General features: G+C 39.6%; 1 protein-coding gene across 1 annotated transcript; it reads right to left on the reverse strand.

Moving 5' to 3' along the window:
* Positions 1 to 2,578: 2,578 nt before the first annotated feature.
* LOC126336734 (glutathione S-transferase 1-1-like) lies at positions 2,579 to 23,633 on the reverse strand. Its single transcript, XM_050000730.1, has 5 exons — positions 23,527 to 23,633; positions 8,534 to 8,737; positions 8,156 to 8,297; positions 6,493 to 6,657; positions 2,579 to 2,851 (listed from the first exon to the last, which is right to left on the reverse strand). The coding sequence occupies exons 2-5, from the start codon at positions 8,734 to 8,736 to the stop codon at positions 2,705 to 2,707; spliced, it is 657 nt and encodes a 218-aa protein (XP_049856687.1). The 5' UTR covers position 8,737; positions 23,527 to 23,633; the 3' UTR covers positions 2,579 to 2,704.
* Between the last annotated feature and the right edge of the window lie 2,390 nt (positions 23,634 to 26,023).

Consider the following 26,023-nt stretch of genomic DNA (forward strand, 5'->3'; position numbering starts at 1 on the left):
AATTTAGCAATATACAGCTAAGAATATTTTAGCTAGACTGGGAGTATCTGGGTTGGAATAAAATGAAAACATCACACATTGCCTGGCAAAAAGTGAAGCAGATAAAAGACGTTGTTAGATGTCAATGTAACTTCTTAGGCATAAACGGCTTTGGAGGATACGTAAATATTCTGAGATGCAATTCCCTGTGACAGCTTTCTAGCTGACATCCAGAGTGAATTAGTTTGTTTTTCATGTTTAGTGTCGCATCAAGGCTTCATAGGTTATACAAGGGGTGTAAATAGCATCAGATATTGAGGAATCACTGTGGAGGATAGAGATACCATGTACTTGTGTGAGACAGTGTTATTAGAGCATGCCAGAGTTAAAAAGGGGTCTCACTGTGAGTACCCATTTGGCTTGATCGTGTCCATGTTAGTGGGGCATTCAGATTTGACAGTGGCCCAGTAACATGAGGGCAAAAAAACTTCTCTTCAAGATTCCACTTGGCCACATCTGCCCATTACAATGGGGGATAACCAAATTGTGCACTAAGTATATCTTAACTCCTTTACATCTGTGTCTGCCATCTGAAAAGAAGTAGTGGACTCTAGATAATACTGTGTCATCCCACACCAGTGGTTGGAGGAACACCTTGAATATCTTATGTCCTCATGAGTTATCTCTCATGCAGTTTACCATGGTGCCATGTTTTGACAATGCTCATCCTCACATGAGAAATGTGTGTATGAACTGTCTCCATGATGTTTTGTTACTCCCATGGCAAGCATGATCCTCAGAGATCTGTCATTGACAGAATGCCTGGGGACAGCTTGGTCCTAATCTTCATCCCTGTGTCAGAATCCAGGATATCAAGGACCATTTATCACAAATGGCAGTCAGCTTGCGTCAAGAAAGGGGATAATAGCTTCACAATACCATTCCCATCTGAGCAAGTGCACGCATCCAGGAGCGATGGGGTGCAATGTCATATTGCTAAGGGAGCTCATACTGTCAAGTTCTTTATAAATTTGACTGTTTTGTGATCACTGCAGTAACATTAGATATCTTCTCAGCCCATGAAGTTTCATTCCATTTCATCTCCTCCTCCCCTTCTAGGAACATAATTTTTTTGTCAGACAGTATAAACAAAGATTCCGAGACTTACCAAGCGGGAAAGCGCCGGTAGATAGGCACAATAAATAAAACGCACAAACACACACACAGAATTTCGAGCTTTCGCAACCGGCTCTTTCCTGACGAAGCAGCCGCCGGTTGCGAAAGCTCGAAATTCTGTGTGTTTGTTTGTGCGTTTTATTTATTGTGCCTATCTACCGGCACTTTCCCGCTTGGTAAGTCTTGGAATCTTTGTTTTTAATATATTTTTCCCATGTGGAAGTTTCTTTCTATTATATATATATATATATATATATATATATATATAAAGATTCCAAGACTTACCAAGCGGGAAAGCGCCGGCAGACAGGCACATGAACAAAACACACAAACACACACACAGAATTACTAGCTTTCGCAACCGATGGTTGCTTCTTCAGGAAGGAGAGGGAAAGACGAAAGGATGTGGGTTTTAAGGGAGAGGGTAAGGAGTCATCCCAATCCCGGGAGCGGAAAGACTTCCCTTAGGGGAAAAAAAGGACAGGTGTACACTCGCACACACACACACACACATATCCATCCGCACATACACAGACACAAGCAGACATATTTAAAGGCAAAGAGTTAAGGGCAGAGATGTCAGTCGAGGCGGAAGTACAGAGGCAAAGAAGTTGTTGAAAGACAACCCATGTGGAAGTTTCTTTCTGTTTTATATATATATATATATATATATATATATATATATATATATATATATATAGAGAGAGAGAGAGAGAGAGAGAGAGAGAGAGAGAGAGAGAGAGAGATAGAGAGAGAGAGAGAGAGAGAGAGAGAGAGAGAATGAAACATTCCTCATGTGAAAAATATATTAAAAAACACAGATGCTGTGACTTACCAAATGAGAAAGCACTGGTGGATATACACAATAAAAAACACACACACAAATTTCAAGCTTTCGCAACCCTCGGTTGCTTCATCAGGAAAGAGGGAAGGAGAGGGAAAGACAAAAGGATGTGGGTTTTAAGCGAGAGGGTAAGGAGGGCACAATTTTAAAGAGGGATATGTTGATAGCATGCAGCCTAGACCTCACAGAATTTTACTTGGTAATGGTGAGAAGTGGGAGGGGCGAAAAATTGTATACAGAGACAAAGTCTTATAATGCATTAAATAGGTCGAATGAATGGTGGTATGAATAGTTACACAGGGATGAAATATTTTCACTGGTAAGACTAGAACGGAGAGTCTTATGTAATTAACACTTTCAGCATGTTTCTAGATTTCCTTTGTTACCTCATGTTCATCTGGATTCCGTATACAACACACACAATGATGAATGTTTCCTTGTGTATGTCAAATTTATCAGTTTCACAGTTGTGATTTCAGTGGTTAATTTCAAGGTTATTGACAGGTAACTAAGAAAAGATTTTTCATTGTATACCAAGTTTAAAAACATTACATCAAATATATTTCAATTTTTTATTACATTATCAATATGAAGTAAATAGGAATATAAATACAATGGTTATGATCTCAAATGAAAGTTTCAAGTGAGTAAATTAATGTCTCTGAGTTGACAGTCTTATCACCAATTTCTTCTGCAGTTTCAGTCTTACTTCTTGGCAGTCATTGACTCAAACAGTTTCTTAAATTCTAAGGCTCCTGCATGGTTAGTTTCTTCATAGGACGGAATTGCTTTCTTTGCTCGCTCAAACCAATCTGCAACTTTAGCATATTTCTTTATATCAAAGCCAATAACCTGAAAGAAAGAGATCATGAGGTATTTTCACATACAAATGTCCAGAAAAAGTCATTAGTTAAAACAGTACTTTTGAGTCAATAGCAGAGTGCAACTAACGTCTGCTTCATCCTTAAGATTATTCATACCTAACTAACATCAAAAAATTACTATTTATTGAAAAAGCTCCTATTGTTCAATGCTTCTTTCATGACCTTACAATTAGTGAAATTTTATTCCTTAATAACCGTATATGTATAAGAGGCTGTCTCCTAAACTTTTATCATTTAACATTTTATACTCATTTGATTGAATGCTATAATTATCCTTATGGCACAGCTTCAAAAACAGATCAAACATATGAATGCTTCAATACTTATTCTTGTTTGTGATGTAAAAATATGAAAACAAAATATCTGCTTTTGTCTGTGTATGTGCGGATGGATATGTATGTGTGTGTGTGTGTGTGTGTGTGTGCGCGAGTGTATATGTGTCCTTTTTCCCCCCTAGGGTAAGTCTTTCCACTCCTGGGATTGGAATGACTCCTTACCCTCTCCCTTAAAACCCACATCCTTTCACCTTTCCCTCTCCTTCCCTCTTTCCTGATGAAGCAACCGTTGGTTGCAAAAGCTTGAATTTTGTGTGTATGTTTGTGTTTGTTTGTGTGCCTATCAACATGCCAGCACTTTCGTTTGGTAAGTTACATTTTCTTTGTTTTTAGATGTATTTTTCCCATGTGGATTGTCTCCCTCTATTATATTCAAGCAGAGATTAGATTAGATTCAGTTTTTGTTCCTTAGACCCAAAAAATGAGATGATTCCTGTGGGTGTGGAACATGTCAGAAAGTATAACCTAAAAACATAAAACATTTAAATATAATACTTACTACCCTGATCATTTGTCAGGAGATTGCTGAAATAGGTGAATACAATGGGGTAAACTAGAACATTTAATGTTTACAGAATTGACATGTCAAAATGAAACATTGTTATGCACTATTAATAAATTTGTCGTGCACAAAATACCTAATCTTGACTGTTGTGACCAAGTGCTGTCGAAACTGAAATCTGACATATTTTTACGTAAGCTGGTTTAACAGTCTGTTAAGATATTCATCTATGGAGTAGAAGGAGTTGCCTATCAGAAAGTCTTTCAAACTCTGTTTAAACTGTGCTTTATCTGAAGCCAAGTTGTTAATGGTTGCTGGCAATTTATTGAAAATGTGTGTTCCTGAATATTGGACTCCTTTTTGGACCAAGGTAGGTCATTTTAGGTCTTTATGTAGATTGTTCTTATTCCTAGTATTGATACTATGTATTGAGCTATTGGTTGGAAACAGATGTATTACTTGCAACAGATTTCATTAAGGAGTAAATATACTGAGAAGCAGTGGTTAGAATACAGAGTACCTTGAACAGGTTTCTACATGATGTTCTTGAATTTACACCACAAATGATTCTTATCACATTCTTTTGCACCCTAAAAACTTTTGTTTGGTTTGATGAGTTGCCCCAGAATATGATACTATATGACATCATAGAATGAAAGTAAGCAAAGCATGCAATTTTTTTTATATTTATGTCTCCTACATCTGACATCATTCTCATAGCAAATACATACTTGTTTAGGCACTTAAGCAATTCTGTGGTATGCACTTCCCAACGGAATTTATTATTGAGTTTTAATCACAGAAATTTAACACTGTCAACCTCTTTGATCTGCATGTCTTCATATGTTGTACACATGCTGGAAGGAAATCTCTCACAGGTTCTGAACTGCAGTTAGTGAGTCTTATCAAAGTTTAATGACAGTGAATTAGCTTTAAACCACTTCTTTATGTCTGAAAATTTGATTAGCAGCTATTTCTAAATCTGTACTTGATTTGCTACTTATTGCAATGTTGCATCATCTGCACACAAAACAAAGTTTGCATCTGGCAATATAACAGATGAGAGGTCATTAATTTACACAAGAAAAAGTGATGGATTTAAGATGGAACTTTGAGGAACACTGCATGTAATTAAATCCCAGTCAGATGAAGGCTGACTGCTTACTGCACAGGTATTTCATTACACCCTTTGTTTCCTGTTAGTCAGATACAACTAAAATCATTTCTCAGTATTGCTGGTGACACCATAATATTCTAATATACTTAAGAGAATGCTGTGTGTCACACAGCTAAAGGCTTTTGACAGGTCACAGAAAATGCCAGAAGTGTGCAATTTATTATCTAATGAATTAAGTACATTCTCACTGTAAGTGTAAATAACTTTCTCTGTATCAGAACCCTAAAGAAATCCAAACTGTGACTTGGACAATATATTATTTGCAATCAGATGCTTAAGGAGACACTTGAACACAACCTTTTCAAATATTTTTGAGAAAAACATCAAAAGTGAAATTGGTCAATAGTTTGATGGTATCTCTTTATCCTCCTCCTTTAAAGAGGCTTTTAGCCAGTCTGGAAATGTTCCACTGATAAGAGATTGATTACACAAATAACTTAGGATAAAACAACTCGCATGAGCACTCTTTGATTAACTTCGTTGATATGTTATCATACCCACTTGAATACTCAGATTTTAAGGGTTTTATCGTGGATGCTACTTCTTTGGGAGACATGAGTGTCATTCCCATTTCAATGAAGTTGTTTTTAAGGACTGGTCTCAGATACTCCATTGCACTGTTCACCGAACCTAATAACCACAAGCTGTCAGAAACAGAAATGAAGTACTTGTTTAAGAGTTTTTCAACACTACATGTACTTGGTACCAAAGTCTCATTTATTTTTAGAGCTATTTGTTCCTCCTCCTTTTTGGCCCCACCTATCTCTGTCTTCCCTATATCCCACACAGTTTTTATTTTGTTGCTTGACGTAATTATCTTTTTCTCATAATAAAGCTGCGTCTATTTCTGGATTACTTGCTTCAATATTTTGCTGTATTCTTTGTAATACATTACAATTCTAACATCAGAGCTTTTCCTAGATAGTAGATACAGTCTCCTTTTTGTACCACATGCTATCTTTATTCCTTGTGTAATCCACAGCTTATTTTTTGACTCGTGTGTGATTTGAGTTATCTTTAGGGGAAAACAGTTTTCAAAAGTGGAGGTAATGTTGTTAATGAATGCTTTGTATTTTCCGTTTGAGTCAGAAATATTGTAAAAATCTATCCAGTTCATGTCTTTGAGCAATTTATTAAATTTCTCAATTTTTGACATTTTTATTACCCTCCTGTACTCAGACTTAATATATTTTTATCCTGACAAGTTTCAATATTTGACATGAGATGTTGCACGTCATGATCAGATCACCCATTTACTATTGGTTTTCTGATATGACTTTTTGCCCTAGATCTGTCTACAAAGATATTATCAATAGCAGTCTCAGATCATTTACATATCATAGTCGCAAAGTTCACAGTAGGAACTGAATTGAACGATAGTGTTACTGACGGCAATAATTGTTCATGACAGAGCTTTTTAATAAATCCACATTAAAATTACCAACAACCCCTATGTCCTTGTTTTTTTGCCATGAGATGGGACATCAGAGCATCCAGATTCTTTATGAAGAGGTTACAATTTCTTGAAGGTGATCTGTATATACCTACTATTATAAACAGAAGTAATGTTTCACTTGTTGACAACAAGGCCTTACCTCTGCTGTACTGACTGATGCCATTAGAGAATAATCAGCAATTGTGATGGAGTTACCAGCAACCCATTCATTGTCTTCTAAGAATTTGTTCAGGAACTCATAAGCTTCTTCAAGTTTCTTTAATTTCTCTGGATCATAGCTTGCTCCAGCAAAAACCACAGGATACTGGAACAGGAAGATTAGTCAGTAACCCCAGAAAAATCATTAATGGAGAATGCATTCATAAATCTCACAGAATTTTATAAATCTTGTAAAATAAAGGTCTTCATTTTTATTTTTATGCCCATCTCAAAGCGTTTAGGCCATGATGATATGTAAGCAGTTATTATAATTTAAGAAAAGTTGAATGATGTCTTACTGATACAGAAATAATATAACGTTACAACAATAATAACCTATTTCTAGTAGACTAAATGGGAGTAAGGAATTTGCTGCCTATCATCAACTAGACGTAAAAGACCAGTAATTTCATGCATGTACATACTAGATTTCAGTTTCCTGTAATTCTGCTACAAATACATTATGTTTTTTGAGTGAGCAAGAGACTTTGGAAGCTCGAATGGAAGAAATTGCTCAGTGACTCTCACTGGTTTGGAAAGATACTTATACTTTATGTCATCATTAACTTAAAATTTGTGATCTATCAAAGAACAAAATTATTTTAGCATGGACTACTCTTGAAGATACACCAATTACTTGTGTGCTAGTAATGCTTTAAACAATGGCATTAATAGTCAGTTTTCTAGGTCTGACATTATTCTGAATGGCTGGTTGCTTATGTCTTAAAGGCAAAGAATTTGGAAGACCATGCTCAGCATGGAGAGCTCGAAGGAGGTGGCATTCTGTCACAATGTGATCTGCTGTCTGTAAGGTTCTGAAACCAAAGTGTGGAGGTGGCTCATTTAATAAAATAAAAATGCGAGTTAATCTGGTGTGACTGATGTGGAGACAACATAGGATAATGTATCCCTTCTGGGAGGAATGGTAGGAAGAGTATCATGCACCTGTAGTCTCTGTCATAGTGTGGAGAGTTTATTAGAGGGGGCAGCTGCAGCATTGGAGGAGAATGCTGATTCTGTTGCAAGTTTCAGGAAGTGGTTCCCAAAGATGGTGCTGCAGAAATCACAAGAAAGGAAGGCCTATTGCATCGGTGTTCAAGTTTATTTGCACAACTACCAGATGTTGACATTTAGGGAGTAAATACATGATGTACTGCTGACAACCTGGACACAGTAATGGCAAAGGTTGATATCAGTGAGACTGAACACAAGCTATATAGTACAATTCAGGAATTAGGGAGAGCAGTTGCTCCTAAAATTGACACAGAGAATTTGTAGCACACATGGTGAATTTTTGTGAAGTGGCTGGCCACAGTCCCCACAAATTGGATCATAAGTACACCAGGAAGTCATGCGTAGGAAGAAGGGGGGGCCTTTTTGGGAAAGTCCTGTGGCAAATACAAAAAAAAAAAAAAAAAAAAAAAAAAAAAAAAAAAAAAAAAATAGGGATTAAATTTCATGCATTGTCTTGAATGTTTTGTGCTACCACATGGTACTTATAAATTATTGTATGGCTTGTGGATTTTGGTACCATACTAACAGTATTTTCATTATGCCTTATAAACAGACACCTGTTAGCCATTGTTATATATTAGATTACTTACATAATAATCAGCAAATCTGGCGTAAAGTGTTCCGATGTTAAAGAACAGTCTTTGATTCACCAACCCTCTCTTCTTTGCTTCCTTAGGGTAGAGTGAGTCATCTTTGGCATACTGATCCACCAGGTAGCCAATGATGGCATGGCTGTAGAAAATGTTGGTGTAAGAAGGATACCAGGAAATGTGAAGTTAAAACACAAATAGATAAGTGCTGAATTCTGGCAATTATAATTAATCTCTTAGAGGTGCACACCACTCCTTAACTATGACAAGATGATTTTTTAAATATCTATAGCCTATATGTTTCTTACTATAATATTAATAATTTATTTACTGACATGTTTATATCAACTTAAAGAAAACAGAATATTTGATAATTACCTCTCCCAAAGGTAAAAGCCATTGTCATCAATTGTAGGAACTGTGTGCATTGGATTCATCTTCAGAAACTCTGGTTTAAGCTGTTCACCTGCCATGAGGTTCACAACTTTCAAGTTGAGGTCAACACCCACAGCTTTGGCCACCATCCGGACTGCTCTGCAAGGAGCACTGCCCGGAACATGATAGAAGTCCACTGATGGCATACTGGAATGAGGAATAAGGCATTGTTAAAATGTTATGTCTCAATCGGTTTAAAAACATGTCATTTTTTGTCAATGATCTAACTGTGAAAACTTGCAGATGAACTGGTAAAACAATTGTCATCCTCTACCAAAGATATAATCATATGTCACTAACACCACAGACCAGTGAATATTCATATTCTCTCTTCCCTCTCTGAACATGAACTGCTTAGGTATCTGCTTTGTTCTGTCAGGTACTGTCTACTTCTATAGGTAGCAAGCTGCAATTGCCACCTGCTCTGCAATTTATATCTCAATATTATTTTCTCAATTGTAATTTTTCTTGTGTTTACATTTGCAATTTACACTTCTTCTGAAACTGGTTAAGGATCTATGTTATGTTTTTATGCCATTGCATTTATTTATATGAGTGAGTTTTTCACTTCCTTTTCATTATTAACAATCTCCTGATACATTGTTATTATTATTTTTCTGTTTTTCTCATTGATATTCACACTATCTTCAGAAATTATGTTTCTCCTCTCCATTTCTAACTTGTGAAACATATGAAAGTGTTAAGTGATTTTCTTCTTAAACTTTTAAAAACAATAAAAACATTCTGTCTTTCCATTAAGAAACTTAAAATTCCACTCATCTGGATAGTAATTTAGTCCCCCCTTGATCCATTTTCTGCCTTTTCACCTTAAATAATATTTCTTCACGCTGTTTCTGGTTTACATCCCAAATTCTGTGAGCTCAGTCATAATAAGTACTGTCTCAGGAGTTGGTAAATTACTAACATGTGTAGCAAAGTTTAAAGTAACATGTTAAACACTATGCTTCTAGAGTCAGACTGAGTGAGGTGGCACAGTGGTTAGCACACTGGACTCGCATTCGGGAGGATGACGGTTCTATCCCGTCTCCAGCCATCCTGATTTAGGTTTTCCGTGATTTCCCTAAATTGTTTCAGGCAAATGCCAGGATGGTTCCTTTGAAAGGGCACGGCCGATTTCCTTCCCAATCCTTCCCTAACCCGAGCTTGCGCTCCGTCTCTAATGACCTCGTTGTCGACGGGACGTTAAACACTAACCACCACCTTCTAGAGTCAGAGTTCTATGTCCAAGCCTTAGAGAGGATGGAAGAAAATGTTGACTATATCCTTGTTGAAGAAACCAATCTTGATAATCACAGGGTATAATGTGCTGAAGGGACAATACAGAAGTTAGGGTAACCAGGAAACAATATGATGGTACCTTCTTCTACAGCAATGTCCTGGATGGGATACCAACATTGTGGAAAGCATGGATTGTCACACACACACACACACACGCACACACACACACACACACACACACACACACACACACACACACACAGTCACTGTCTTTGAGCAGTTAGGCTCCAGAACCCCAGGGGACAGTGGCCATATATGTGTGTAGGTTTTCTATTTCAGAAGAACTTTGACCGAAAACTTAATATTCTTTTTTGTTGTTCCTTTCTGTAACTCAATGCCTCCTCTATGTGGTGAGGAGCAATCTATCCTTTCTATGCTGCTGTTGTCTTATTCCAATTATGGCTCCAGCATTTTACCACAGTGTTTACTGATAACTTAATGGTGCTTATTTTAACAGCTTCAGTAGTCACAAAGAGTGAATAATCTTTCCTCAGAAATAAGCGACAAACTAATCTCAAAATATTACATTTATCATATTGTTGCTTGGGCAAAAATTAGACAAAGCAATACCATACAGCTGAACATGTTTATGTCCTGACTATCAACAAAATTCCATACAGCATACTAAAATCAACTGCTTTCTTTATTCCACTGGCAATAGCACAGAAGAAAATGACCTGTTCCAGTGACATAAAGTGACCTTGATGCAAATCGAGTACCTGCCTATGTAGTGCACAAAACGCTTTCAGGAGCACAAAGATCAATAGACCTGGCAAACTATATGAATATGGCAAACAGATCACAGCAAGCTGGTCTGAATTACTGCAAGTGATTCCTGTACAAGGTAATCTGATTATGTAATTTGGCTTATACTAATTTTTGAAAAAATTAGGGGTAACTGAAGTTTTGTATTTAGAATGTACTAAAAGCAACTTGCTGGATAGCAAGGAGTGTTATTCAGGTGCAAAATATCTGTCAGTTAAGTTATCACTGGGGAATGTTCTTAACAAATCCAAGTTGTTAACCAAAATTTCCATGAGGTTTTCTGTGAACTGAGACGGGACAGTTGGAGTAACAAGAAGATTGAAAAGCAAACTTATACACATATTGTGAAGTCATTGGAATAAATACTAACTTACTGAATATGCCACAGAATATAAAAAAGATCAAAATAGAAAACCAAACATGATTTACCATCTTCGTCAATGGTTAATCTTTACTGGCTTGACAGCAAAGTAAGGAATGAAGGATTATGACAATGTATTTAGACACCAAGTGCAAGATATGATGGGGCAAGGTTTGGGAAGGAACCTGCAGCATCTGTTTCAAAGGAAGCGTCCCAGTATTGGGGCTGTCTTAAAAACTTTTCCACTGAGAATTTATTACAGTCAGTAGGACCATCTTTGAACTTAATTCCTACAATAAACTTTCCAACTAGGGTAGCAAATTTCTCACAAACAGCTATTGATAATATCTTTATAGAAAGATCTAATTAACAATAGTATATTACACTGTCCAGCTGCATTAATTTGACCACCTGTCAAAAGTGTGAATAACTACCCTTTGCAGTATAGACCCCTGTGAGATGTACAAAAACAGAGTGAGGTTCTGAAAAGCACCGAGAGGGATGTGGGGCCACACCACTCTACTGCCATGGATAGCTGCTCTAGGTTTCTCTGCTGAGGAGAGACAGCTACAGGCAGGCAAGAGTGTTTTGCATTGCGAAGAGTGTTAGCAGAGCCAGCTGAGAGCAGTACAGCAACTTCGGACACTGCAATATGCTAGTTGAAAGACATAAGCCTTTCCTCATTTGCCACTATGGAATTGTTTAGAGTACATGCCTTAAGCCCTAAACAAACAGTGTGGGGCATATAAGTACTCAGCCATTCATATCCTAAATTATTCTCATCTCAGTATCACAGCTTACACCATGAGCCTGTGACACCCAGAAGTGCAGTAAAGGGTCCACTGTTTGACTACAGGATGGAGTAGTATACCCTGAGTCATGAGACCAGCTGCCACTGGAGCAGAGAGATACCTGCTCACTGGAGGGAGCTCATGGCTGCCTCAGCAGTATTGCCAGTGGTGCTGCCAAGCTGTCATCATGGTCACAGCTTGAGATGTTACTGATGGGGGGAATTAAAACTACAGCTTGCTTGCCTCCAGTCTTTAAGCTGTCAGCAATGATGTACATCTGTAGTTTTACATGAGAGTCACTGGACTCCTCCACCAAGCTGTTCCTATTGTACCATAGCCGAGGGCCAGAATAAAGAATTTAATTAAACAGATCTCTGCTGTCCTAATGTGTTGTCTCACTCTCCACAGATGACAAAGGGTCATCTAACAGTATGAGCAGCCTGATTGAGGTGGTCCCATACATTCTCAACTGAGCTTAAATCTGGAGAGTTTGGTGGCCATGGGAGTATAGTAAACTCATCCTGGTGCTCTTTGAAGCATGCAAGTACCCTGTGAGCTGTTGCATTATCCTTCCAGTAGATGCTGTCATGCCAAGGAAAAGCAAATGTCATGTCCGTATAATACAATTGGGTACATAAAAAATCAATACACTAAGAGGCAGCAGAAGAAAACATATATAAAGGTTAAAGAAATGTGTAAGCTTTCAGAGCCAGTGGTTCCCTCTTCTGCCAGATGAGCTGAAGGATATGGAAGAGGAAAGAAGAAAAAGGACTGGCAAGATTTAGGAGATGAGAAAGTTCAGAAAAGTTTCCGAAGACCATAGGCCAGGGGGGACTTACTGGAGCTGAAGAGGGTAATCAGAAAGCGAGAAATTGATTATTTTACAACAAGACATGAGCTGGAGTGGTGTATGCTGTGCTCATGGCAAGAATGACAAACATAAAACTCTTTTTTAATGAATTCCTTGCCTTATTTGAATATTGTTTTCCCTAAAAACTAACCCAGATAAGACCAAACTGTACAAAGAGCCTGTGGATTACTTAATGATTAAAGATATCTTGTATAACAAAAGGGAAACTGTCAGACAGAAACATGTTGATGCTACAGATCATCACAAAATGTATACTGCAAAACATTAAAAATAATGAGGATGCCATGAAAGCAAAAGCATGAGGAAAAAGAAAATCACATCAGACATCAAAGTAAAGACAATGTAGGATGTACTGTAGGAGGAGACTGGTAGAACCAGATGTGGAGAGAGGAATTACATACAAGAGTACCGGTAACAAGTGTGTGTGCTGCTGCAAAATTTTAACAAGTGTTTCATAATTGTTACTGAAAAGATGGGGTTATCAGCTTCAGTAGATGCTGTAATGGAATATTTCAGACCATTCATTACAGATAACTTCAGTAATACAAATATGACCCTGACTACACCAGTAAAAGTAATGCCCACAATATAATCTTTAAAACCAAAACATTGTAATGGGGGTGATAAAATGTCAACAAGATTGATTAAAGAGTACACTTCTGAGCTATGTATGTAACCAATCATTTATCTGTGGAACATTTCATGCATGGTTGAAATACACTGCAATTAAGCCTTTGTTTAAGAAAGGGGGTAATAAAATTCTGTCAAGTTCCCACACAATTTCACTTGTGACCAGCATTCTTGAAAATTTTAAAAAAGGTAATATACAGGGTGAATGTAAAGTCCGCGGTACTTTCAATTATTAATTGCATAAGAACTAAACATTGTACAAGTGTCATATTGCATTTTGAAGAGAAACTCTGAAAAGTTTTTTTTTTTTTTTTTTTTTTTTTCTTTTACAAACATTCCGTGTGCGAACCATGAGTGACTCTGCAGATGTCAATGCACTAACTGAATTCTTGACATACTTGTCCCAGCATGACATCAACGACTGTGGCAGTTACCTCCTGCATTCTCTCCAGGAGCTCTGCTACATCACATGGTAGAGGTGGTACATACAGCAGATCTTTAATGTGTCCCCACAGAAAAAAGTCACACCGAGTGAGATCTCATGACTGGGGAGAACGTTTCAAACTCCAACACACAGAAACCTCATTCCGCATGTGAACTTGCCATGTTTGAGTCTAGCACTGACTATCAGCAAATTACCAAACTATGCTGTGGCAGAATACATGAAGAAAAACTTTCAGGGGTTCTCTTCAATATGACATATATATGGTATCGGCACAATGTTTGGTTCTTGTGCAATAAATAACTGAAAGTGCTCCCAGACTTTATGTACACCCTGTACAATCTGGTTCTTAAGCAGTTGATAACAAATAATATGTTCTCAAAGTCACAGTTATTGTGGTGTTCCACAGATCATTTGTATGATAAGTCATAATATAGAATGGGTCATTTTACATTCACACCACAGTTCATATTTCTAGTGTTCTGGTACTGGAAAGGCTACCTACACATACAGTGAGAATGTACTTAATTGAATGGACAATAACTTAGAGTGGTTCATGGAGTACATACAGATAATTTACTTTAGAGAAACTTAACTCATCTTGATCAGCTGGAGGTCCCTCTACCGCAAAATATGAATCCAGTGTCACAAGTATTGTCCCACCTGATTCCATGTGAATACATCAGCACTCAGTTATTGCACATTCTAAATATGTTATTTGTCTATATTCATTTCTTTTCTGTGCCTTAACATCTCATTTTTTTAGCCTCTTACCATACGTACATAGAGAGGCCAATGGGCTGCATTCTAATGTTTTAGAATAGCAGTTCTGCAAAGTTTATCATAAGTATTTATCAATAAGCTGTTTGCCATATTCCCAATTCCCTCTATGTTAAGAGGCCAGAATTTCCATTATACAAATATTGAATCAGCCTGTTCTCTCCTCATTGGGACACTTCTACTACTATTACTAAACGTCTGTGCTTATCCAGCCTCAATACTTTGTCAACTATGATGAGCTCACAGGTGCTGCAGTAAAACCACTGGTGCAACATTCACAGTCTCATGCTGTAATAAATTTATGACCTTTACATTGTGGTGTGAGGACTGTCATTTGAGTAGTAATCCCTGTCAAATTCTATATAGAATTTGCAAGTGAGGTACATGTCATTGACATCCATCTGTTGCAGAGTCCTCAGATGTATTCGGGCATCCGACAATGAGATACTTCGAACAAAATGGCCTCCTTCATGGGCTCTGAAAATATCTGCCAAGCAAAACCCATCTTGTAATTCTCACATTCCAACCTGAAAGTCATGGGCTGAGGCAATGAGCTGGATGTGATAATTTCCAAGAAAAAACATTTGTATTGGTATCACATTAATGATTATTAACAGGAAATTTGTGACTGGGTTGAGAATCTCTTGGTAGGCAGAAAGCAGTATCACTGTAAGTCGTTGACAGAAGTAGAAATAACAGCAAGGAAATTTATTGGTACTCTTGATGTTCATTTTTTTTATGTTAACGACATGGTACACAAAATTGTAGCCAACCTAATAATTTTTGCAGAGGATGCAGTTATCTATAATGACAAACTATCTGAAACAGCCTTCACAAATATCCAGGCAGTCTTTCCGAGTGGTGTAAAGAGTGGCAGTTTGCTATGGATGTTCAGAAATGTAAAATTAGGCACTTCACAAAACGTAGAAAATTAGTATTCTGTGGTTACAGTATCAGTAATGCACGATGAAAGTCGGTCAACACACAAATACCTGGGTGCAGCAATATGTATGGATGTAAAATGGAATGATCACACAGGTTGAGTTTTAGGAAAAGCATGTGACAAACTACGGTTCGTCAACAGGATAAGAGGAAAATGGTCAGACTGGCAGTTTGCTGAAGTTTGTGGAACTCATACAGAATATGACAAACAGGGGGTATTGTAATTATTTAAAGCAGTGTGTCGTGAATGTTCAGACGCAGGCCGGGGTCGACGACAATTATTCACACAAGCGACTTATTATTTGGCGCCTCCCCCCCCCCCCCCCCCCCCCTTCCTTTTCCCTTGTGCACTTTCACCCGTGTCAGTTTAGTTCTGATACGCGCAAAATAATAAATCTTGCACTTAGTCGGCCTACGTGCCCCTCTCAGCATGGCGCCCCAAGTTGCGTCTTGCGTCGTTTGGGCCTTAAACTGGTTCTGGTCAGAGGCTTGTTTCACGAGAACACAGTCAAACTATCCTGCGAAAACCTATTTACAAAGTTTCCAGGACCACTATTGAGAGGTGGTGCAGTGGCTAGCATACTCGACTCGCATTCGGAAGAATGACGGTTGAAATCCTCAAACGTCCACCCAATTTGACGTTTTCCACGATTTCCCTAAATCACTAAAGACAAATGCCAATAAGCCGACTTCCTTCCCAATACTCCCGTAACCCGGGTTTGTGCTACGTCGCTAATGACCGCTTTGTCGACGGTACAAACTGTAATCTTCCTGTTTAGGAAATATGCGCCAGTCGTCTACGCGTCACTTCCATAGAGACCGCAAAAGCCTTATCACCCACACGTGGTTGTAACAGTAAGAAACCCAAACATGTTGCACCCAAACATGTACCATGTCTTATTAGATTAGAGGGTCTCTGGAAACTACAGAAAGAACGTCAGTCTAAAAGGATGCATGCCAAACACAGGAAGGTAGACCTAGCAACAATTGTTCGATGAGATTTCGGGATTGCAGCCAGATCACTTTGATTTCTTGCCACGATATTTCGACTGGCAGTCGTCTAGCCATCTTCAGGTGAGTGTCCGTCACTGAAGACTGCTAGTTCCAGGAGTCAACTTTACAGCAAAAAATTGGCGCGGAAACGCATGCGTCACCGGAGCGTCCTCTATCGAAATCCTCGCGCTCTGTGGAACGCATGCGCCTGCGTAAAGGTGAAAACTACAGGTCTGCCCTCTGTCGGAATGCGCGCCCGCGTCGCTAAAAACAGACGTGAGATGTCGCCAGACGTGTCATTATGAACAAACTGTCTTCTCTGTCAATGATGGATGCAGAGATAAGTGATCACAAAGTTGTAGCGAGACTGAATGTCGCAACATCCAAACCCAACCAAAATAAACGCAAAATGCTTCTATTAAAAAAATTGCAGATAAAAATTCGCTAGATGACTTCCTAAGAGAGTCTCCACTGCTTCGAATCAGTCTGTAAATGCAGACCAGATGCAGTTTAAATTCAAAGAAATAGTATCGAAGTAATTGAGAGATAACACCAAATAAATTAATGATATATGGTATTTAACCCCCATGGAGCGCAAAACAGCTCGGAACACTGTTGCAGAAGGAACGAAAAAAGCGTGCAAAATTTAAAGATGATGGCGAAATGCTACAGACGCTCGGAATTTAGCACGATCTCCATTGCGAGATACTTTTAATACTTTCCGCAAAGAAACTCACTCCCGTCGTATGTGAAGTACACGATGCAATCAATACCTTCACAGCGCGATGACAACGGTTATGTTACTCATTACAGTGCCGCATATGAGGAATTACTAAACATACTTTTCTGGAATTCCTGTGTAATGAAGTAGCTTGAGACACTTAATGAAGACAAGGCCTCCAGTTCAGATTGTATACCAGTCAGGTTCCTTTCAGAGTAGCTGATACAATCGTTCGCTTGTCTGAATATTCGCAAATAAAGTGTGGAAAGCTGCACAAGCCACATCAGTACCCAAGAAAGGAAATATAATTGATCCGCTGAATTGCGGACCCATGTCACTAACGTAGATTTGCAGTAGGATTTTGGCACGTATACAGTGTTCGAACAATTTGAATTACACTCGAAGCAAACGATGTAGTGGTAAACTGGCAACACGGATTCAGAAAATATCGTTCTTGTGTAACACAACTGGCTCTTTATTCTCACGAAGTAATAAGTTCTATCGAGAGGGGATGTCAAATTGATTCCACATTTTTAGATTTCCAAAAGGATTTCGACACTATTCCTCCCAAGCGACTTCCAATCAAATTGCGTGCTGATGGAGTATCGTCTCAGTTGTGCGAATGAATTCGTGATTTACTGTTGGAAAGATTAGACTTCATCAAGTAAAACAAAAATAATATCTGGCGTTCACCAAGAAAGTGTAACAGGCCCTCTCCTTATCTGCATAAACGATATGGGAGACAACCTGAGCGGCCCCCTTGCAGACGATGCTATCATTTATAGCCTTGTAAAGACTCAGATGATCAAAACCAGTCGGAAAACGATAGAGACACGAATATGTGTAGTGCGAAAAGTGGCAATTGACTCTAAATAATGAAAAGTGTGAATCATCCACATGACTCCTAAAAGGAACCCGTAAAACTTCGGTTACACAGTATACCACTAAAATCTAAAGCCTGTAAATTCGGCTATATACTTAGCGATTACTGTTATCAATAACTTAAATTGGAATGATCACACAGGCAGTTTTGTTGGGAAAACAAAAGAAAGATCGCGATTTATGGGAGAACACACTTAGAAGATACAACAGATCTACTAAAGAGACTGCCTGCACTACGCTTGTCCGCCCTCTTTTTGGAGTACTGCTGCGCGATGTGGCATCCTTACCAGATAGGATTAACGGAGTACATGAGAAAGTTCAAAGAAGGGCAGCACGTTTTGTATTGTTGAGAAATACAGTTAGAGAGTAACATGGAAATGTTGCAGGATCTGGGGTGGAAATCATCAAAACAAAGGCGTTTTTTGTTGCGGGGGGATCTTTTCAAGAAATTCCAATTGCCAACTTTCTTCTCCGAATGCGAAAATATTTTATTGACGCCGACCTACATAGGGCGAAACGATCATTATAGTAAAATAAGAGAAATCAGAGCTCCCAGGGAAAGATTTAAGTGCTTGTTTTTCCTGCGCGCTTTTCGTGAGTGGAACGGTAAGAGGAACAGCTTGTAGGCAATTCGATGAACCCTCTGCCAGGCACTTATTTGTGAACTGCAGACTGATCATGTAGATGTAGACTTAGTGGAGTGTGAGTTGCACCATACAAGTAGCTTGTGTATGCTAAATTGTACATATGGGAAAAAGTGAGTACAGTGCACAATTTAGCAGCTTAGCTAGTGTCTCATTTTTGACAGTGATATGCGGAAAATATTCCACTGGCCTCCTCGTCAAATAGAATCTACACTGCGTTAACAGATTTGTGGTAGTTTATCTACCTGTTCAAAATACTGCTCCGTACACATTATTCATTCTCCGATGGATGTTTACCTGCGTTTGCCCTTCGTCAGCCAAGAAAAGGTGGACGCATTTGGTAATACCGTCACCGTAGTTCACGTTTCCCTATATATCGTACACATGTCAGAAAGACATGGCTGCCACGCTAATGCCTTGCCTACATGTCTGTGTTTAAATACCCACATTGGAGTCGTGCTTACGTTGGATACACGTTGTGGTAACGCTCTCAAATGGAATCTTTTTGATCGCCCCTTATACAATATACTACAACCTGTAAACTTAATGTCATTACCCGTCTCCTTGTATATGAAAGTAATGCAAAAATCTTTGTATGGAATTGTGCACTTTACAGTACCAATGGCGTGGTGTTTGACAGTTGTGCACATGGGCAGCTGCATGCAAGGCAGCGACGGAAAGGGAGCCCTGTTGGTTCCAGTGTTGAGTGCTGGTGGAATGCAGTTTTCGTTTTCTTTCTTACTCCAATGCTGTTGCACTTAATAGTGCGCTGTTTTCTTGAATTCTAGGCGTGCAGTCCGGAACCGTGCGACTGCTACAGTCGCAGGTTCGAATCTTGCCTCGGGCATGGATGTGTGTGATGTTCTTAGGTTAGTTAGGTTTAAGTAGTTCTGAGTACTAGGGGACTGATGACCACAGCAGTTGAGTCCCATAGTGCTCAGAGCCATTTGAACCATTTTTTGTTTTCTTGAATGATGTTAGTTGGTCGGTTGTTGGAGTTAAAGGGACCAAACTACGAGGTCTTCAGTGCCCTTATCCTATATCCCTCCATGAACAGCATTCAGAAGACTATAAAGGCTATAAAATACAATCTTGGGAAGCTCATTTGTAAACAAGATACAATAAGACAGAGATAAAATCGAGGACAAATAGGAGGGGAGTGAGAGAGTGTAAGGTGGGAGAGCTGTACTGCCCAGAATTGAGCTGGATATCCCCACAGTATGCTACTCTGTGGGAGCCACACCATCTTCATCCCACCAGCACCTTCTCACCTTGTTACCCCAAGCAAACGAGCAACACAGACAAGTTGATAAAAGTTTAGGGAATATAAAACATTATAAATGGCAAACATAAAAAAACAAGGAGAATAGGAAGAGTAGGGGCCTGGTCAGATCACCAAGTAAGGGCCTTCATGGGACCCTTAGGCCAGAGCAGGCGAGGGGTGACCCTCCAATCGCTCGGGCAGTCAATGAGGCCAAAATGCCCAACCTCACAGAAACAAGTAGAGGCCATATCCGTTGGTGAAACGTAAAACCAGGCCAGCCACTTTGACGTCGCCCACTAGCACCAGAGGTAGCGTAACAGGAAGTTTAAGATATCACCATAAATCAGTCAAATTTGGTCAGTCTTGTAGGGTGCAGGCCACCATTAGGTGGGTTCTCATGGAGAATGTAGCTGTGGGTCAACAAGTGTGGCGAATGCATAGCCGACAAAGGACAGTGGGTTCCCTGTGAGAAGCGCAACGGGACGACTGCCACATGGTCATTGTCTCCTTTATTGTCCTCAGTGTGTCAGAACAGTCCAGACAAACCATGCCGAGATCCAAACATCCAACAATTGATGGCATAGAGATGACAGAAGGTCCAGTTCTGTGACCCCCATTTCCAAAATTGGCATCCCGGTTGCCAACTTTACCAAGGAGTTGGCATGTTCATACCCTAAGATCCCAACATGTCTATGAGTCCAATCAGAGATGACTGGCTTTACAGCTTGACAGAGGTCACAAAGAAGATCCTGGATAGTCGTGAGTAATGGATGAAGAAGGTAGGACTGGTCAATAGCCTGAAGGCTGCTCAGGAACTCGCTGCAGGTTAGAAGCACTTTTCCAGCGCAGAACAAGCATGCCTAAGGGCTCATATGATGGTCAACAACTCAGAAGTGAAGATACTGCATCCATTTAGCAAGGATAATAATTCACTACACCTTGCAGTTGTGAATGTAAATCTGGTTCGTCCAACGACCATTGAACCCTCAGTGTTTAGCACTTCCAAAGCTGTAAATGTGTTGAGGACAGCCAGGAACCAGTGGTAAAGCACCACTGGGTCAGCTGAATCTTTTGGTTCAATGTATAAATCGAGACTGATCCAAGTTTGGGGTACATGCCCTGAGGGTTTACACGATTGCTCCCTGACAAGAGGTGACAGTGGGGGATGTTGGAGTTCAGACCAGACACACTGTACTCAAACTGCAATTGTGACCCCAGTTCTGAGTCTCTGTTGAGAGAGGTGGATCTTCCTACTAGGAAAAAGAACATGGTAGTTTGGATGTGTAGGTGAGCAGTGAACTTGTACAGCGAGCGTAATACAAAGCTTAAAAAAACAGTGACACTTTGCCCAAAATGATAGATGGCATTTTCTTTTACATTGAAAATTCCTTGCTTGGAGATACTGAAAAAGGAGATTCAGTCAGAAAGAAATGCAGTCTTCAAAGGTGTTTCTACGACCATTCAGATTGAGATACTTTACTATTTGCTACACCGAAGAAAAGGATGGAAATTAGAAAAGCTTCCTTTGTGGCTCTGATGACACAGAGATATTTCGGAACATACTCAAATGATTCTTGTTCTACGGTAATTATAAAATGGTGAAGTCTTTGAGGGTTTTTAGAGAGTCTGAGAGTCTTTATTCCACAAAACCAAACTGCATATAACGTATAAAAAGTATTTTATAATGCGACGCAAATCTTCAAGCAAATGGATAAAAACTGATAGCCCAGACATTTGACGATACAAATGTCGTGAAAGGCACAAATGCAGGAGTTCTAAAAAAAACTGTTAATAGAAATACACATTTAATTTATTGTTATGTACATTTCACTGTTCAAATGTTTGTGAATTCTTAAGGGACTAAACTGCTGAGGTCATCGGTCCCTAGACTTACTCACTTCTTAAACTAACCTATGCTAAGAACAACAAACACACACCCAAGCCCGAGGGAGGACTCGAACCTCCGGCGGGAGGGTCCGCGCAGTCCGTGACATGGCTCCTCAAACCGCGCGGCCGCTCCGCGCGGCATTTCACTGTTCAGTCAATTTAACAATGAGCAATGCACCTAGTAGTAGAGGAAAGGCAAGACCATTTTCCTGTAACATCCTGGCTATTTTAATGTTTTTCTCAAGACAACGAAAATGCGTGTCCTTCCTCTCGAAACATATCTACATCAACATTCCGTTTCCGTCCTCCAAGGAGGAACTTCAACCTTCTGATCGTAAGCATAGTTCATAAAAAATTGCACCCTTTAAATAACCGCTTTACTGAAATTCAATGAACATAAAAAACAGATCAAATCTTTGCAGAAGCAGCAAGACTTTTAAAATACGTGAATTTTTTTATAAGATTTTGCCTCATTTTAAAATAACTCACAACTAAATCTCGAGAAATTAGTATGCTTTAATGAATGTATAACAATACTGAGAACTGCTGTTTCAGGATTAAGAACCTCATGGTACTGTGAGAATCTTTCAAAGACTCTCATAGTAGAAGCTAAGGAAGTTGTCACCGTGTATGTGTTGATATAATAGACAGATATTCTTCCACTAAACATTTACCGTACTAGCTGCTGTATTGTTCAACCAGAGATGTTTCGCTAGTTTTAAGACTAATCCTACATAAGAGATAATATGGATCACGGAGGCATATCCGATGTCTGACAAAGAAAAGTTTGAAACTGAACTAAAAGTATTCTACCATAGTCTATAGGTCTGATAATTATAAAGCGGCTACTGCAAATTAACTGCACTAATAAACTGATTAAATTCAAATTTAGATGGCCCCAAGCACTATGGGACTTATCATCTGAGGTCATCAGTCCCCTAGAACGTAGAACTACTTAAACCTAACTAACCTAAAGACATAACACACATTCATGCCCGAGGCAGGATTCGAACCTGCGACTGTAGCAGGTGGGCAGTTCCGGACTGAAGCGCCTAGAACCGCTCGGCTACAGAGGCTGGCCACAAAACTGATCCTCTTGACAGTTCTCTTAAGTACACCAGACAAAATGCTGTTTTTCCAACATTGAAAAGAATAAAGACTTTTGTAAAAAGCACTATGAATTCGGAAAGGGTAAATGCGCTTGTTGTGTTTTCAACGGACAAAAGTCTCCTCAGATGTCATCCAGAGACGAAGGAAAAAGTTATTGATCTTTTTGTACAAACTAAAACAAGAAGAATGGATTTCTAATTTAAATGAATATATAAAGCTTGAACTGTAAAAATTTAAGTAAGATTAAGTAAAAATATTTGACTTCGTTATTTTAACATTTTAAGTAAATTTTCTTTTTTAAAAGCGTTTGTTTTTGGAGCAGCACCTCCACTAATTTTAGCTAAGATACGTCACTGCGAACGATGTAAACCGGAACAAATGTGTCTTGAGCCAGACGGTGCTGTGTGAGCACCTATTATATCGACACACCACATAGCTCAGTAAGTACTTGTTGCGCGCACACTTCCTCGCAACGTTCATTTAAGTTTTCAGTCCGAGTTAGAAGATCACAGAATGAACAGATTTCACGGACAGAAACAGAGGTGAACACTTACGTGATGAATATTCAGCTTCCACAGTGCACTGCGTGGGTATCACCGTCGATCCAACTAGTGTGCCGGCGCGCCCGCTGCTGCTCTTAAATAGGGAACTGCACCGGGGAAACGTGACGAAGCGGCGTTGTCTGTAGCTGGGGGCCACGCCGTGGGAGGGGCGGCGAGCCGACCAATCACGTAACGACACCTCCTCACGGGAAGTATGCTTTGGCGGCCTCCGCGACAGCCGAGATTTCCCGAGTAGGGAATATGCACGGGCACGGAACCAATGCTGCCGGCTCAGAATGAGTCTGGAAAAGTAGTGGGCGATAACCCAGGCTTTCCTAGAAAAGGTATTCTGCGCCACACAGAACGCAAGGCGTCTCCTTAATAGTGCTGGTATAGTGAATATATTTCCCTACATAACTCAACGCTTAGTGACTGGGCAATCGGTTCTGGTCTAGCCTCATAAGTTGTAAACTGCATTCAAGTGAATCAGAATTGCAGTTCAGGTAAAGTTAGTGAGCAAAATGTCTACATACTGTGCTAGAAAGCTGTAAGTACGTTTGAGTGCCAAGGAAGATAAACTGTTAATGTTCGAGTATAATGACTTTTCTGGAGGCTAGAAATCTACTCTGTGGGAACCGTAATGGGTTTCGAAAAAGACGGTCGTGTGAAATCCAGCTCGCGCTATTCGTCCACGTGACTCAGAGGGCCATAGACACGGATTCCCAGGTAGATGCCGTGTTTCTTGACGTTCGCAAGGCGTTCGATACAATTTCCCACAGTCGTTTAATGAAAAAAGTAAGAGCATATGGACTATCATCCCAATTGTGTGATTGGATTGAAGAGTTCCTAGATAACAGAAAGCAGCATGTCATTCTCAATGGAGAGAAGTCTTCCGAAGTAAGAGTGATTTCAGGAGTGCAGCAGCGGAGTGTCGTAGGACCGTTAATATTCACAATATACACAAATGACCTTGTGGATAATATCGGAAGTTCACTGAGGCTTTTTGCGGATGATGCTGTGGTATATCGAGAGGTTGTAACAATGTATATCGAGAGGTTGTAACAATGGAAAATTGTATTGAAATGCAGGAGGATCTGCAACGAATTGACGCATGGTGTAGGGAATGGCAACTGAATCTCAATGTAGACAAGTGTAATGTGCTGCGAATACATAGAAAGAAAGATCCTTTATCATTTAGCAGGTCAGCAACTGGAAGCACTTAATTCCATAAATTATCAGGGAGTAGGCATTAGGACTGATTTAAAATGGAATGATCATATAAAGTTGATCTTCGGTAAAGCAGATGCCAGACTGAGATTCATTGGAAGAATCCTAAGTAAAATGCAATACGAAAACAAAGGAAGTAGGTTAGAGTACACTTGTTCGCTCGCTGCTTGAATATTGGTCACCAGTATGGGATAGGGTTGATAGAAGAGATAGAGAAGATCCAACGGAGAGCAGCGCGCTTCGTTACAGGATCATTTAGTAATCGCGAAAGCGTGACGGAGATGATAGATAAACTCCAGTGGAAAACTTTGCAGGAGAGACGCTCAGTAGCTTTTGTTGAAGTTTCGAGACCATACCTTCACCGAGGAGTCAAGCAGTATATAGCTCCCTCCTACGTACATCGCGTGAAGAGACCATGAGGATAAAATCAGAGAGATTAGAGCCCACACAGGCATACCGACAATCTTTCTTTCCACGAACAAAACAAGACTGGAATAGAAGGGAGAACCGATAGAGGTACTCAAAGTACCCGAAGCCACGCACCGTCAGGTTGCTTGCGGAGTATGGATGTAGATGTAGATGAAGGTCAAAAATACAATGACGGAAAAATTGTAAGGAAAAAAAAGTATACTCGTTTAAGTAACATACATAAGTGAGTAACATTGCAAGAAAATAGGTTAGTATAAGCGCGAGTCACGATATTACAAATGTGAAATGCTGGCACATTAATAATCTGTGTAACCGTCATAATTTGAATGTGAGCATGTACATGTGCAGACATTGTGTTGTACAGGTGCTGGATGTCAGTTTGTGGCATGGAGTTCCATGTCTGTTGCACTTGGTCGGTAAGTATAGGGGCGGTTAGTGCTGTTTCTGAATGACGTCACAGTTGTCGTCCGATGATGTCCCATATGTGCTCGATTGGAGACAGATCTGATGATCGAGCCGACCAAGGCAACACGTTGACACTCTGTAGAGCACGTTGGGTTACAACAACGGTATGTGGGCGAGCGTTATTCTGTCGGTAAATATCCCTGGAAGATTGTTCATGAGTGGCAGCATAACAGACGGAATCACCAGATTGTCGTACGAATTTGAAGTTACGGTGCGGGGGGAAACCACGAGAGAGCTGCTGCTCGCATACTAGATCACACCAGAGTCCATTAACTCTAGGTCTAGCCCCAGTGTGTCTAACATTGAGACTGGTTTTCAGGATAAGATTGGAGCAAGTGATCTTATTTTTCAATGTCCAGTATATGTTTATTTATCAACAAAACGAGTC

This window comes from Schistocerca gregaria, chromosome 2 (genome assembly GCF_023897955.1).
Source record: "Schistocerca gregaria isolate iqSchGreg1 chromosome 2, iqSchGreg1.2, whole genome shotgun sequence".
Lineage (NCBI taxonomy): Eukaryota > Metazoa > Arthropoda > Insecta > Orthoptera > Acrididae > Schistocerca > Schistocerca gregaria.